Source organism: Doryrhamphus excisus, linkage group LG4, assembly GCF_037039965.1.
Source record: "Doryrhamphus excisus strain RoL-2023G ecotype Guam linkage group LG4, RoL_Dexc_Guam_v1.1, whole genome shotgun sequence".
NCBI classification, from domain to species: Eukaryota; Metazoa; Chordata; class Actinopteri; order Syngnathiformes; family Syngnathidae; genus Doryrhamphus; species Doryrhamphus excisus.
This window is the reverse complement of record NC_136360.1, coordinates 20010136-20026895: the sequence shown is the minus strand read 5'-3', so window position 1 is coordinate 20026895 and position 16760 is coordinate 20010136. Positions and strand designations below refer to the sequence as shown.

The window sequence follows — 16760 nt, the reverse complement described above, 5'->3', positions numbered from 1 at the left end:
CGATACCATACTTTAACCATACATGGAATTTTCTGGCCATACGATGCAATATGATTCACCCTCTTCACGATGCGATACGATAATAATTTAGTTCAAATCAATGCAATCCGATATGATATGGTGCAATTTCTTGCGATATGTTGCAATTCAACATGATGCAAATAAGCAAAGGGAAAAAATGGAACTCAGGATGGTCCTACAAAAAGGATTTGGCTTTATTCCTTCTAGGCACTTGGCAGTAAATTCAACTAAAGTGCTGTTTGTCTTTTTTTTTACTATGCACCACTTCTTCATCATTCTTTTTGCCATCTTAAAACAGCAACAACTTTCCTCACACGTTCACAATAATTAATAGCTATAGTTAATTACAATAGCAGTGGTTCAGTGGTGGAGTAAAACAATTAAACATTAATTACTGCTGTAAAAAATACAATATGCAGCAAGTTTTCAATAGTGGAATCAATGTTTGTTTATATTCCTGTCTAAAACATACTGTTAATATGAATGAGCTAGCAGCTAGGCTAATCCAGTAGTGAGGAGCAAAAAGTGTAAAACAACTTCTACCCTTTTAAAATTGTTTCACAATTCAGGAAGAAGCCAACTGCTCTGCTGTTCTGGTTGATGATGGTGCATTCATGGCACCTGGGGAACAGCATATGGGGTGAAGTTGAACATTAATAAAATGGCGCTTGCGTCGGATTTTACCCGACAATTCCATCCCTACCCAATGAATGAGACAATGTACTTGCATTGCGCATCGATGTATCGATCAATATCGATTATTTTCCACACCGTTAGTACAGACACATGCAGAGTGAACCCTCTTGTCAACCAACCTGTGTGGTACGACGAGATGAAGTCGGCAAAATGATAAACCTCGTTTTATCGTTCCATTAATAGATTTATTATCATTCCATTTGACGATGTCAGTAACGGACGCTCATCAGTGGAGTCTTTAACTCCAACTTCATCAGTCGTTTACTACACGAGTTAGTCGTAATACACACGTCTTCCACCTGAAGATGCATGCTGTGCTAGGGTGAAGGTCAAGGTGATTTTGAAGATACCACCTGAAGGAAACTCACAGCCTCCCTGGACTTCGAGGCGACTTCCTGGTGGGTGTCGAGTGGAGGGTGGGAGAGATCAATACACAAACCAAAATAGAATATTCCCAAAATGTATTCCTGACATCACAATCCTAATACAGACGTCCCTGTTGGCCTACATTTAAGCGTGTCTTAGAACAGCGCAGCTGCAAAAAGCCCCTTCTCTCCCTGCCCGGCTGTTTTTACGCATCGGCTGGCCAATAAGAAGTTGCCACCGCCCTGGTCAGCAGCAGTTGTTGTCCAGATGCAGCAGGGCCCCCAAATCCTCCTGTAGGTGGATGCCGCTGGTGACCTCCTGACCTGTAAACAAACTGCAAGCGATATCTCCCCCCATCCCGTAACTCATGGGGGTGCGTGTCTGCTTTGCACAGACACTCGTTGTTCCATGTCTGTGTGTAACTAAACCAGTAAACGGGTTCTAATAAAGTAATCAGTCTGATGTGTGGTCTATATCCGGACATGTGGGTGTAACAAGCCAAACTATGAGATTAGTATAATAAACTAAAATAATATAATGAATAATCACCTTCACACCCATTAGTTCCCTTCCATTTTAATCTGTGTGGTAAAAAGAAATCACAAATTGTGTTATATATTTTTAATCACTAAAAACAATAATATGAATGTATATTCACGACACCAATACAGTATGAATAGCCCATATATACACTAGACCTGTACTTTAAATTGAAGAGGTCCAAAGCGGCACCTGATAAAACCGTCCTGCAGGGAGAGCTCACGTAGGAACGTTTGAGGACCATTAGAACATTTTTGGTGCAATATCACCTGTGACCGCAAGGTGTCTCTGGTGAGACGAGCTGCAGGAGTATGTTCCTCCGAGTAAATACAGTATGGCTTGGAGGAAAGTTTGGAGCGTGTTCGAGCCATCTCGGGTCCGTGCAGTACCAACCTTGTCCGCAAGATAGCATAAAGTGTCCACCAAGTAAAGTCAGTTTTATTATTATTATTTTTTCTAACAATTTCTGTTACAATTCAAAAGTTATCTGAAGACTCACTGACCTGCTCATGAACCTCCATCACAACCTCATGGATGGAAAGACATCTCCTTCATTGCTATGGTAATAACAACAGGTAATACCCGCTGCAGTTCACAATTTCTGCAACAGGCAATTATACCTGCTAAAGGTAATTATACCCGCTAAAGCAGGGGTCTCAAATTCAATTTACCTGGGGGCCACCGGAGCTAGGTTCTGGGTGAAGCCTCGGTCGCATCAGGTTTTCAAAAAAACACCAAAATATCTGATAAAACATTCCACTGCTTTTAAATATCTTAATTTTTATTTTTCTATACACAAAACAAGATTAAAAAATAAATAAACAAATTAAGAATAAAGACAATAAATCAATCAATCAGTAATAAATAAGTATAATAATAATAAAACAGCAAATAAGAAAAACATAAGAAACCACATACAGTTGGTAGAGAAATAATTTCATTATTTAATTATACATTATATAATTTTTTCAGATTGAAATGTACAGTATTAACAGTTATTTAACCTTTAATATGAACATGAATGAAACTTAATAATTTGACCCAATTAGCAAGATAGCATCGTACTCAGTTCCATCTGGGAGCAGCGTGGTAACTTTAACAACATGTTTGATGAGATGCTTTATCTTGACGTGGATTTTCCGTTTTTATTCCAAATCATTTCCTGCATTTATTTGTACCCAGCGTCATAAGCCTTTAGCTTCATTGCTAATCTAAAGCAAAACAGGGCGGGGTAACAGTATGGGCGGGGCAAAATCCTATTAATTGTGTCGGGTGTGCACACAGCTTTAAGCTGTCAAACTAATGTTTGCTTTGGTTGCGACTCCTGTTATAGTAGTAAGTGACTAGGAAGTCACTAGTAAGTAAGTACTTTTAACAGGTTTTTATGGTATTATTTCCTGATGACAATTTAGACATGCTTTCCTTTTTCTTTGTATTTGAATCAACTTTGCAAATGTGGTGAAGCTTCCTTCGCCGCCATCCCATAATGTAACACGTGCTGTGTGTCATTCACCACGAGACGATGCTGCTGAGAACACAGCAAAGTTAAGACTGTATGGTCATGTTCCTGCATCCGTGAAGTACAAACAATGCTACAAATATGCTAATGATCATTCAACATGATTATTGATGCTGTCATTTGCACGTTCATAATTAGATATTGACATCCATCAGCTACTCTGTATGGAAAGTGGCCGCTAGGACAAACTTTACCTTCCTGCCCTGAATGGGACTGGAGGTGCGACTCCTCTCTTTGACTGTTCTGGAACATTCTACCTCTTCCTGACGCTTTATCACGCCGTTCGCTCTTCCGCAGATGCCATGTTTGGCACGCATGGCCTCCAACTCCAGAATCAAGTCTCTGTCTGAACAACCACAACTTTTATTGATCAGAGTGGGACCTCTCAAATCTCTGTCTGAACAATCCATCCATCCATTTTCTGTAGCGCTAATCCTCACTCGGGTCATGGGCATGCTGGAGCCTACCCCAGCTGTCTTGGGGTACACCCAGCAACTTAATGATCTTAATGACCTAGCTGGCAGCACTTGAAAATGTGAAGTGTAGTGAAGCCTGCTGTTGTGAGTTGAAAAGCTTGTCTTCTCTCCAAAGTGGAGACAGAAAAGGGGAGGGACATGATAGATGTTTATCACCTTTGATGTTCATGAACGCATATTACTGACACTACATAACTAAAAGGTACCTTAATCAAGACCTGGTGTTCTGCTTTGTTATTGACTTTTTGCATGTTTATGCCTAGCACAACAGTGATGGCAAAAAGAGTGCTGACAACCATAGAACCCGGAATGGAGGTTATTGCAATGTGGCAGAAGCTTAGAGACAACAGTGGCACCTTGAAAGTGGTACAACTTGAAGATGTTAGCAAAAGGTGAGCTTTACCTGTCACCATCATCTTGGCCACTTTGTCCTCCAGCAACTTCACCAATTCCTCAAGTCTGTCGTTCTGTCCTCTCACCTCCTCCAGCTGCTCCCTGAGAGGACCCTCCTTCTCAGACACCCCCTGATGATAAACAGCCGGTGATGTATACTCACGCTAAAGATAGCACATAGTGTGAATACACCCTATGCATGTAGCATGACCACACGTTTAGCAAGCAGGGCATACCCTCTGCGTGTAGCATTAAACAAAACATGTAGCATGATTACACCTTTAGCACACAGTGTGTAGCAGAGTATACTTTTAACAAAGGGCCAAGCATCAGTACACGTTTAGCATGGAGTGTGAATATACCATAAACATGCAGTGTGAGTACACATTTAGTATGTAGTGTGAATACACCATAAACATGTGACATGAGTACACGTTTCGCACATACAGTAAAGTCTCGTTATATCGATATCGATATCGGTTATAACGAATTACTGCTTATTACGATACTATTTTCATTTCCCGGCAAATTTCTAGTCTTTTATGATATAATTAGTTCCGTTCGTACGATACCCGGTTATTATGATAATCCGGTTACTACGATGCCCTTTTCATCTCCCGCCAGCCAATTTGGTCTGCTTATATCGATACAAAAGCAGCTTAAATCAATCTTTGCTTAAGGATTTCAATACCAAAAAAGAACACGGCGAACGGCTGCTTCCAGTCAACTTTATTTTTCACACTTCCACCACCAGAGCGCAGCACACACACCTATTCCCGCACTTCCTGGTTCACAGGTCATGCTCAACCAGCCCCACATAGCTGGCCAAACACATGCCTGCAACAGAAGAACCAACTGACAGCATACACACCTATTCCAACGAAGACACAAGCGTACAAATACATGTATTTAATTGTGTTGCATTCAGATATCTTTTTATCGCTTGCAATAATCACTGTTTTTCATATGTACATGCTGGCGTTTGTGGTTTCTCTCGTGTGTATAGATTCTATACACACGAGAGAAACCACGAACACAGTTGGTTCTTCTGTTGCAGGCATGTGTTTGGCCAGCTATGTGGGGCGGGTTGAGCATGACCTGTGAACCAGGAAGTGCGGGAATCGGTGTGTGTGCTGTGCTCTGGTGGTGGAAGTGTGAAAAATAAAGTTGACTGGAAGCAGCCGTTCGCCGTGTTTTTTTTTGGTATTGAAATCCTTAAGCAAAGATTGATTTAAGCTGCTCGACATTGTTCTATACTATAGAACAATGTCGAGTGCATTATTGCCCACTTTTAATGCAGTTCGGCGCAGGATTGGATATATCGACAGTCCGGGTATATCGATATAACGAGACTTTACTGTAGTATGAATATACACCTAAGCATTTAGCATGAGTACACGTTTAGCGTGCCTTGGGAATACACCTGTAGCACAAATACACATTTAGCACAGTGTGAATACATCATCAGCATGTAGCTTGAGTATACTTTTAAAAAACAGCCTAGCATCAGTAGAGCTGATGCGTTACAGCGTTAATACACCCTAAGCATGTAGTGTGAGTACACGTTTAACAAAGGGCCAAGTGTCAGTACACAATGTGTAGTGTGAACTAGGGATCGACCGATATGGTTTTTTTCAGGCTGACGCCGATACCGATTTTTTCCCATCACCCTTAGCTGATGGCCGATTTTGCTTGGGACGATATTTGTGGCCGATAATGCTTTTGCTCCCTCAATTTACATGACAAAAATGACAATGATAAATATTACAGGTGTCAAGTTTAAACAAACATTTATTGAAATGTAAACACTGAACATAGTAGGATTCAGCTTTCTTAAACACACATTTAAGCAGCATTATCAACTTTAAAAGGAATACATATGTTATGATTCACTAGTGGCGACGTGTGTTGCAGGGTCCTCTGGCAACACAAAGCTGCCCGGCGGATGCCTGTCTGTAAACCATGCAGCGGAAAAATACATCGGCGAAACCACGCACGTATCAGCTGATACAGATTCAAGTAAAGAACGCAAATATCAACCCGATATATCGACCGGCCGAGGTATCGGTCGTTCCTTAGTGTGAACACATCCTAAGCATGTAGTGGGAGCACACTTAAAGCATGTACTACTGTACTACTACGAGTACATGAAAAAATAAATAACAGATAGAAAAACAAGTCCTTACATCTTTTATTATAGTGAGGTTATCCTCCAAGTCTTTGATGACTTCCTGTTGCCGCAGAACAACGTCCTGTTGAAAGAGCAAAGGTCAGTCAGGTGGTAAATGAAGTACTCGAACATGAAAGTGGTTTGTCTTACTTTGGAAGCAGACAGCTTCCTCCATGCCATGTCCCTCACGTGCCGGTTGACCCGCCGCAGCCGGCACACGATGGCGTCCTTGCGTGACAGCTTTCGAAGCGCTTTCTGCATCTGTGACATCAGAGCGGCCATTTTGTCCCGCAGCACCTTCACCTCCTGATCCCGCTTGCTCTCCTGCAGCTCCTTCATCTGCATCTCCATGGCAACCGTGTGCGCCTCCAGTTGAGTGACTCGCCGTGTTGACATGTCGTCGCTGACTTCCTGCTGCGTCTGGAAGACCCTGCATGGCAAAAGAACCTTCAAGCGTACCCGCATCCACACAGGCGCTAATACTTGGCAACACACCTCCTGTCCGCCTCGCCAGCTTGCTCCCCGTCATCCAGCTGCCTTGATGTAGGACGAGGAGGAGGAGGAAAGTCTTCATCAGTCTGAGTGCTCTCATGTCTCACAGCAACACCTGAGGAAAGTTCACCACGAGATCACTTCTTTAGGAACACCTGATCACCTTTCCACAGTAACATAACACACAGCAATGTAGAGCAGATAATTAGCACTGGTTAATATATTTGGATCACTAACATTGTTAGCAGCTTACTAATACACCCCACCACAACCCACCCCACTACACAAGACATCTTGTTTGGTTTTGGTCTTCTATTTATTTTGACGTTCTGATTCGAATTCCTGGCTACGCTGGAGGCGGAAACATCAGTTCTGTGGATGCGCGAGACCTACATCACTCCCTCCATTAGAACATTTTTACGACAGTGCTACGGCGATGTCACGTGCTGTGCTATTTATTTCTATTTTTAAATGTACAAAAGTGTTTGTCCCCCTCCTGATTTTTTTCCCATGTTTGTCACACCTTCAAACCATCAAACAAATGTAAATATTAGTCAGTGAGAACACAACTCAACACAAAATGCAATTTTTAAATGAAACATTTATTATTAAGGGAGAAAAAAATCAAAAGCTCCATGTCCCTGTGTGAAAAAGTGATTGCCCACTAAAGCTAATGAGTGTTTGGGCCCCCCTTAGCAGCAACAATTGCAATCAAGCGTTTGTGATAACTTGCAATGAGTCTCTTCCTGTGGAGGAAGTTTGGCCCATCATCTTTGCAGAATTGTTGTCATTCAGCCACATAGGAGGCTTTTCCAGCATGAAGCCTTTTTAAGGTCATGCTACAGCATCTCATTGGATTCAGGTCAGGACTTGGACTAGGCCACTCCAAAGTCTTCATTTGTTTTTTCTTCAGTCATTCAGAGGTGGACTTGCTGGTGGGTTTTGGATCATTGTCCTGCTGCAGAACCCGAGTTGGTTTCAGCTTGAGGTCACCAACAGATGGCCGGACATTCTCCTTCAGGATGTTTTGGTAGACATAATTCATGCTTCCATGATTCACAGATAGCCATTGGGAATCTCTGCATGTTCTCCCTGTGCATGCGTGTGTTTTCTCTGGGTACTCTGGTTTCCTCCCAATTCCAAAAACATGCATGTTTGGTTAACTGGTGACTTTAAAATGTATGTTTGTATGTTGTGATTATGGATCTACGCCAGATATAATGGGACACACACCTTGGAAAAAGTTCAACTTTTGTCTGGTCAGACCACAGAGAAACATCTTGATGACCCCCAAGCCTTAATGCTCCTATTGTTCAGCAGTGGTTTTGGTCTTGGAACTCTGCCATGCAGGCCTTTTTTGCCCAGTGTCTTTCTCATGGTGGAGTCATGAACACTGACATTAACTGAGGCCTGCAGTTCTTTAGATGTTGCTGTGGGGTCTTTTGGGACCTCTCAGATGAGTCGTCGCCGCACTCTTGGGGCCATTTTGGTTGGCCAGCCACTCCTGGGAAGGATCACCACTCTTTTATGTTTTTCGTCATTTGTGGATAATGGCTCTCATTGTAGTTGGCTGGAGTCCCAAAGCTTTAGAAATGGCTTTAAAATGTTTTCAGACTGATAGGTCTAAATTAATCTCTGTCAAGTTTTGTTGTAACAGGGAAGGAATCACTTTCTCACATACAGCCATCTAGGTTTGGATTTTCACATCTTGTCTTATTGTGTAAACGACATAAGTGTGTCATAGAAAATATCTAACATTATTAATGCTAATGGCACTGCATCCGCGACTACATCTTCCTTAATCACAAGCAATGTAGCAATGCATGCAGAAGTGCAAAAGTTTTTTTCAATATAAAGTTATATATAATATATATAGAATAGATTTTAAAATCAATATAGGGTAGTTTAACTCATCCGCTACCAAAGACTTAGTTAAATGTCTTCAACCTGCCCGCTCGCTCCCAAAAGATTACAGTTTATTTGCGTGAGAGGTACAAAGAGGTCATGATGCAACTCTACAATAGAAGAGAGCATGTTTAATGCGGTTTTAAGATGAAAAAACGGCCACTAGGTGGCAAAAGTACATTTTATAAGAACTGTCCCTTCAAATATGGAAGTGAAAAGGCATCTCACCGTTTTGCAAAGGAGGTTAGCGTTGCACACACAGTTCAGTTGAAAATGTAATAATTGTAAATTGTTAATTGTGTTATTTTTATTTTTTTAAATGTGTTTTAAAAGGGTTATTTTTCCTATAAAACAATTGTTTGTTGTGGCATCTATGTTTAAACATTTTGTTTGAATACATAGGGCTAAATTTGTGTCAAACTTAAAGTTCTGTTGTTTTTGTACTATATCGGCTTACCTGGGCTGATGTGGTCTCCACGGTCCAACGCCTTGGACACACGAGGATTAGGAGTCCTGACGGACGTCTCCAGTTGGCCATCACCAAGGTCTCTGTCCGTCCTGCCCGCAGACAGCTTAGCGTTGCGCAGGCTAACAGTGGTGTGCACCAGATCGCTGCCACAGAGATCAGCAGTGATACATCATTAGGGTCCCTGCGGGTTGTTTACCAGGAATGACTTTACCTGAACACTTTAGCAACAAGTGGCACAGAGTCAACTCCGAGGTGCTGCGTGTAGCCCAGCTGGTTCAGACGCCTCCTCAGGTGCTTCATGGTCAAGTCCGGACTGTTGTCCATGCCTGAAGAGGACTTCGGGATCCTAGGAGTAAACCTCTTTATTCAAATCAGCCAACATGTCACACGTCTCATTTATTGAAGGTATTTTAGGATAATTTAGGGCTCAGAGGACATTCAGCACAAGCTTTGAAGCCATCATCACTCGTTGTCGACACACAACACACTTCCGCCCTTCAATACAAGAGCACTTCCGTTTTATTGTGCTAACAAAATAAGAGTGTCACCCAAACCGGTTCCAATAACAAAAGCCCTAACCCTAAGTACAGTACTCACACAGTACAGACTAATTACCTTGTGAATGTTATGTTCCTGTTAATTCACCAGTACCTAGCTTGTGCCCAAGGCCTAATTGAGAAGTGTTACTAATTTTAGCCTACCTTTATGGGAAGTTGCTACCGTTAGCAGACATCAAAACAGTCCTTAAGTGTTCAATTGAGCCCGCGTGACGTTCCTAGTTTAACCTTTAAAACATTGTTAACGTTTTAAACGGCAACGTTTCACTTTAGATGACCTCGTGGAGCGATGAAAGTGACAGCGGGATTGGCTAACGTGACGTTGGCGCGAGGAGTAGTGTACTTTTATTATTGAAGCGTCATAAACATAACCGGAACCGAAAGTGGTCGGAAAAGATTTGTTTTTGCGTTTCCATCGGCCAAAGGTGCCCCACAGAGAACATGTGGGGAAATAATGTTGATGGGTAAAAAAAAAAAAAAAGACAAAGGAAACACTTTAATCACAACAGGAAGTCGTGCTGTTAAGTTGTTACACTAACGTTATTCATTAGTAACTATTATCAGCGACTAAACCTCAATGGTGGCAATAATGGTGATGATTTAAATAGATACGATGACATTTAAGGAGGTACAAAGTCCAAACCGATTAAATGCTGCTGCGTCGACGTCAGCTAGTAGTGGATGTTTGCACTGAAGCTTCAAATTAAGAGCAGCACATTCGTCGAGTTTCTGACATCACAATGGTAGTTAAAGGACAAGCAGTACTCAAAGAGGTTCGTTCCAAGTATCTCTAGTTCTTATAGTTACAATATCACTTTCTACCTCTACAAGTAAGTACAATAAGGGATGCAGGGATGCTGAGGATGAAAATGAAACGCTGCATCTCCAACCGATTTTCGCTACTAGAGGCAAGCTACTACCGGAAGTATGTTGTTAACTTCACAACAAGAGTCATTGCAACAGACTGGTTATATATCATTTTGATATACAGCTTAGCTATTTTACAGGAAATGTTGATAAGCACAAAAGTAATCCCATTGTCATGCAAAAAGTATCCCTTGCAGGTCTGCATACTTACCAAATGTAAACACTCATCTGACCCCTGGCCTCTCACAACCCACTGAGGATTCAACATTGTGTACATGAGCAGAACCGGTCTCCGTGGTAATGGCATCCTCCTCTGCAGGGATGCGTGTGTAGAAAGCTTGACCTCAGTGTGCGCCTGTCACTTCCTGTCAGCGTTTCCCAGCAGAACAAACACTCTGCAACACACGCACACACCTGTACCTATTTACCCGCACATTGAATCACAGCTAAACCTGTGATGTCACGACACAAAAGATGGAAAGCATAAACTTTTATTGTTATACGAACTTTAAAAAATGTGCTATTCCCTCAAACGCTTGACAAAACATCATAAACATTGATTTAACTTTCACACTACAGAAAAAAAAATCAAAATAATTTTTTTTTGAAAAGAAAAACAAGGTAAAGAGAGTCTGAAAGTGTGCAGTCGACACTAAACCACAACAGCAGCATTGTATCCATCTCATCATCAAGTCCAGGGGGGCACACTGATATGAAATGAGGGGGAAAAACAACCTAATATTATGACAATATTCTGAGGAAAAGGATATTATGAATACAGCAGTTGTATTGGGGGATTCAAATATTATGCAAATAAAGTTGTAATTTTTCCAGAAAAATAAATACAAAAAAATCATGAGCTGGCAATATTATGAAAATAAAGGTGTAATTTTTCATGAAAATAAATAGAAAAAAGTCCCAAACCATATTACATGACTAAAACGCTATTCTCTGGCTAACACTTTACAATAAGGCACACAAAATTACAGTAAAGTAGGAACAAACCTCCCTAACCCAAACCACTACTCATTCCTTCCTCAGTAACTACTCTAAATGTATGTGCCTTAGTTCCTCAGTAACTACTTTACTCATTAGTTCCTCATTAGTCCTTCAATAGTTCCTCAGTAAGTACTATATTTTTGTGTACTTTATTGTAAAGTGAGATGTATTTTTGTTTGTTAAGGAAAAAACAAGTTGTAATGTCATCCGAATGAAGTCGTACAATTTTGGGAAAATGTCTAATTGTCTAGTCCAGCGGTGTGATCATTTAAAGGGGACCTATTATGCTCATTTTCAGCCCTTTGTATTGAGTTGGACTCCTATAGAGGCCACACAGAATGATTTCTAGATCTTCCAGAATCTGCACCTATTCCAGTTGGATTTCCTTAGATTTCCAAAATTCCGTTTTAAATTTATTCCACCCATGGCCCGCCTCCGGGCACACCCACTCAGCTTATACAGCTAACAGCTTGGACCCGTGCATGCCCATATGTGGAAGTCTGGCTCACTCTGACGTGACAGGCAGTCGGTGTTAGAAAAAAACTTTCGGAAAGTGAGCATTTTGAGCAATCCCAAACTTTTTTCAGGGCTCACTTCCAAATGTGCAAATGTCATCTGAAACTTTGGCATGGTTTAACACCAGAATTGTAACGACATTTATAGGTCAGAAAAGTGGAAAAAGCATCATATGTCCCCTCTAACAGAAACAAGGTCAAGGAATAATCACATTACCAACAAAAATTGTAATATTGCATTAAAGAGAAATCATGTTTTTTTCTACTTGAAGACCAGGAAAAATGTTGATATGTGAGGCACATCGTCGGTTTTATGTCTGTGTTTTGTTGTTGTTATTTTAGCTGATAAATGCAAATGTGAAGTTGTATAAACTTGTCATTTTAACAAGCCAGACTTCCCACACAAACCAAAAGGCCACTTTTTTATGCATCACATCTGTAAACACGGAACACTTTCAATGTTTTTCCTTTCTGTGTGGCCTGATTGACTGTTGGTGTGAAAGAAAGGTGCGACTTGTAGTCTCAGCATCATCCAGCTGCCGCTCGCGACCTTCCGTAGATGACGGCAACACAGACTGCAACAGGAAACTATTTTTTTCAATAATACGAAAAGCACACTTGGTCAAACTGCTCAGTGCTTGTACTATACGGCAAAGAAATCATTCAAGTGGTGAGAAAGAATCATCAAAGTAGGGCAGGGGTGTCCAAACGTTTTCCTCCAGCGAGGGCCACAGGTGGAACATGAAAGGATGCCACTTTGATATCTTTGTGAAGATTTGTATATACTTCAAAAAAGTGCATCTCAGCTTTGTTGTATAGGTGAAAAAGACTAATTATTAATATCAACTTCACTCTTTGTTGATTCATTTTCAAAATTTTCATCTTAATACTTTATCTGCATAATGCTTTAATTTTATTTCCAGAATTTTATAACTGTTATGCTGACCTAATTTTCCAAAATTGTTTCCCATATTGCAACTTTAAAATAAACATATTATTATATATTTTTTTCTTAATATTTTCACTTTATGCTTGTAAAATTTCCAGCCGTTTCTTTCATTTTTCAACTTTTTCAGCTGTCTTCTCATGATTATGACTTCATTCCCATAATTCCCTGAATTAATTCTCAATTGAACAATTGAACTTTTTCCGCAACCTAATTTTCCATAAATGACAACTTTATTACTTTGTTTTTTATAATTATTACAAAAAAAAAAAACAGTCTTTTTTCTTCAATATTTAATCTCTGTGCTACTAACATGGAATTATTTTAAGTTTATTCTCATGAAATTGTGATTTGGTTTCTCAGTTTTTCTGCAACCTAATTTTCAAAAAAGGATAAAAAAAAAGTAAAACAAATATATTTTTTGCTTTAATACTTCATACTTGCTTTAATACTCTCTATGCTACTAATACAATGTTCATTTCCCTCAGGATATTATGAGTTCATTTTCATACAATTATGACTTGTTAATATTTTCACTTTATTCTTGTAAAGTTACAGCTGTTCATTTTATTTTGGCTGTTTTTTTCATTATTTTTCAACAATTTCTTGTTGTAAATTGTCTTCTCATAGTTATGACTTTATCCCCATAATATTTGGACTTTATCATAACTTTTTCTGAAACCTAATTTTACTAAACTTATTTTATATTTTTTTGTTCAGTTTTGCCGTGGGCCCCAAATGGCCCTCGTCCCGCACTTTGGACACCCCTGCGGTAGAATGTTGGTGTGACGGAATGAGACGCGAGTTATTGCTGTCATGTTGGGGGCGGAGCATGGTGGCTGCACGGTCATGTGACGCTAGCCATGTGTGGTGTGTATGTTTGAAATATACTATATCAATAAACAGCAGTGTTGGCAGGATGCCAGTTGAAGAGCCCACGAGGGCAAAGTCTACCAAATAAGTTAAAGTGGTCCAATTACGAGGAGAAGCGTAGAAGGCATCCTTTGTAGGAAGAGGTTTCTGAGAGGTTGCTGGTCTAGATGATGTCCACGAAGCTGCCGGGGAACAGGCCGGTCCTTCCGTTCCTCTGCAGCGTGCCTTTGAACCAGCCGTCCTCGCGCTTCCTGTGCACAAACACGATGTCGCCCTCCTTCAGCTCCAGCTCGGCCTCGCTCTGAGGTGGGTACGAGACCACCACTCGGTACCTGCGGCGCGAGGACCACACCTTTGACTTTCACGCTCACCAAACCTCAAAACGCTGAAGTCGTTAACTCTCAAAATTTGGAGCTTATTCTTGTAAATGGAAAGTGTTCCATTCCTGCTGCTGTTCCCCTTCCCTCTTTCAACTTTCTTCTGAAGTCAAGTTTTTTCTCATAATTTTGACATTTTTTAGCATAATATTTTGACTTTATCCCTAATGTAATCTTCCTAAATGTAACTAGGCTCATATTTTCCCCCATTCTCATCATAAAATTCACACTTTTTTCCCTTAATTTTGATTATAAAAAGGCAGCTGTTTTTTTTCCATTTCTGATTATGTTTTTTTCAACATTATTTTTGGTAAATTTTCTTCTCATAATAACCACTTCATTCCTGTAATATTTTGACTTTATTCCCTTAATATTTTGACTTTATTCCTGTACTATTTGGACTTTTTCCCAAACCTTATTTCCAAAAATGTTGCCTGGTTTGTCCGTTTCTCATAAAAATAAAATTTTTGTGTTCCTAAAATGACATTATTTTTCCTCATACTTTTCGCAGTTATTATTAATAAGATTGCAGCTTTTTTGCAGCTTTTTTCTCTCAAAGTGTATTCTTGGGACAGTTTCTCGTAATGATGACTTTATCTCCATAATATTATAATTTTTCCCAAATATATATAAAAAAAAGCAATAAACTATTATAATAAACTACTGTTCCGTTTTATGATTTAATATGATGTTATTTTTCTTCTATAACATTGTGGCACAGAGGGCAGGTACCTCTCACAGATGATGGGCCGTGCATCGTGCTGCAGCGATGACAGCGAGGAGCACGGCTGGCGAGGAGGAGGAGCGATGGGAGCGTCCATGGGTGTGTTCTTCCGATGGCAGGGCTCCGACGAAGAAGAGGACGACGGCACCGCCAAAGAGGCAGAGACGTCAGGCTCAGGCGGGCAGCTACGGGAGGTTTCGGGTCCCACGGCACCTTGAGGCGACTCTCCGATGGCAGCTTGCTCTGCCTCCAGCGTGGGCGAGGGCGGCGGGGAAGAACGAGACTTCTTCTTATTGGACAGCAGCTTCAGAAGACTTTTCTTTTCTCTCTGTGGCAAAACAAGACCACTTTAGCATAACCTTAGCATACCCTTACATACCTATCACCCACTCCTCTCCCGTCCTTTCTGACCTTGGTGTCCTTGTCCGGTCGGCAGGCGGGGGCGGCGCCGGCCGAGTTGAGAGCGGAGGCGTTCCCGCCCCCGGCAGGCGCAGAGAGGACGACAGGCACGAGCCTCGAGGCGTCCCCACCCTCCAAGGATGCCGCACTGACATTGGGCGGGGTCAGGGAGGCGGCGGCGCACCCCAACGCTACTCCCGGCCGAGCGCAGCCTTGAGCGGGACCCAGGGGGGGCTGCTCAGGGCACGCAGATGGGTGCGGGAGGTAGGCTCCAGGTGAGGGGGACTGGATGGGGGTCACTGCTGCGGTGGGCCGGTCCTGACTGTGACTGGCGGCTGGAGACGCAATTTATAAACTTGAAAAATGGCAAACCACCACAACGTGTCCCACCCCACATGAAAAGGACTAACTAATGAATTTTCTAGTTTTTCTTCCATTTCAACTTTGTTTTTTAGAAAGCCAACATAAGAAGAGACGCACAGGGGCTACTCCAACTCCATTCTAATCAAACTCCAATCCCTCCAACTTTTCAATGCATTACATAAATAAATATGTCACTCTCATCATTCATTCATAGCTTGCTGGACTTACCCGTCCTGACGGCGTTGCGAGCCTGATTCACCGTCATCTGGGAGCTGACATGTAAGGAAACTTTGGGCTGTTGCCCCGTGGCCGTCTGAGCCGCCGGTAGCGCCACTGCGGGCTGACAGGTGGCGCCAGACTGGGGGGTGGGAGGTTTGCCGGAGTCCGGGCCGGCCACCATGGCTCCGAGGTGGCTTGAAGAGGTGCTGACAACGATCCCTCTGCTCGCCTGCGTGCACACACCCAGTGGCACTTTGGCCTGCCCACTCCCTGACGCGGTCCTGAAACAAGCAGGCACACACAGCCCTTCATTTATTTTCATGAAATACACTCCAAACATATGTGGTTTACTTCAATGATGTGGGGCCTTTGAACATCTCCTTGCTGAGAAGAACACGTGGGATTCTATTGCTATGAAAGAGAAAGTGTTTGCTCACACATGAATGCTAACCTTTAGCCCGGACGGCTGTCTTTTTTATTGGTCCACGGCACATTCTAAAAACAGAATTCAACAGGAAACTAAAAACAAACAAATAAAAAAAAAACACACAAACAAGAAAGCAACATCTATTAAAATAATAAATTTTAAAAAGTTGTGATCTTATACAAAAAAAGTAATTTTAGGAGACTAAAAAACATATACAGTATATATATTTTAAAGCATAATATCATAAGAAACAAACCAAATAAAATTAGGTTGTGGGAAAAGTTATGCCGCTATGAGAAGAACATTTCCAAGAAGAAATTTGAAATAGTTGGAAAAAAAGGTAAAAACTGCTATCATTTTACAGTCAAAATATTAAGAGAAAAAAGCCATCTTTTAACAAGAAAAAAGTAAATGTTACTGAATAACCTTGTAACATTCATTCATTCG

At 41.3% G+C, this 16760-nt stretch overlaps 2 protein-coding genes across 2 annotated transcripts in view; both read right to left on the bottom strand.

The window, feature by feature from the left end:
- Positions 1-2656: 2656 nt before the first annotated feature.
- On the bottom strand, positions 2657-10706 carry LOC131130179 (centrosomal protein of 135 kDa-like). Its single transcript, XM_078790349.1, has 9 exons — positions 10683-10706; positions 9259-9393; positions 9036-9190; positions 6677-6788; positions 6332-6611; positions 6198-6263; positions 4022-4142; positions 3337-3488; positions 2657-3148 (listed from the first exon to the last, which is right to left on the bottom strand). Exons 1-9 carry the CDS (start codon positions 10697-10699, stop codon positions 3065-3067), a joined length of 1122 nt encoding a protein of 373 aa, XP_078646475.1. The 5' UTR covers positions 10700-10706; the 3' UTR covers positions 2657-3064.
- Positions 10707-10946: 240 nt separating this feature from the next.
- sh3rf1 (SH3 domain containing ring finger 1) overlaps positions 10947-16760 on the bottom strand; it is a 46483-nt gene continuing 40669 nt past the window's right edge. Inside the window, exons 9-12 of the mRNA XM_078790348.1 lie at positions 15896-16167; positions 15317-15639; positions 14914-15233; positions 10947-14136 (exon numbers count right to left, since the gene is read on the bottom strand). Of these exons, the coding sequence (XP_078646474.1) occupies positions 13968-14136; positions 14914-15233; positions 15317-15639; positions 15896-16167 (1084 nt within the window). The 3' untranslated portion in view covers positions 10947-13967. The remainder of the gene's footprint in view (positions 14137-14913; positions 15234-15316; positions 15640-15895; positions 16168-16760) is intronic.

Bases quoted from the DNA above. Each gene is read 5' to 3' on its own strand.
- LOC131130179 (XM_078790349.1), bottom strand. The intron at 6,789-9,035 runs GTAAGCCGATAT...AACTTTCCTCAG, and splicing joins TGGAGACCACATCAGCCCAG to GTGTTGCTGTGAGACATGAG. The intron at 6,264-6,331 runs GTAAGACAAACC...CTCTTTCAACAG, and splicing joins GGAAGCTGTCTGCTTCCAAA to GACGTTGTTCTGCGGCAACA.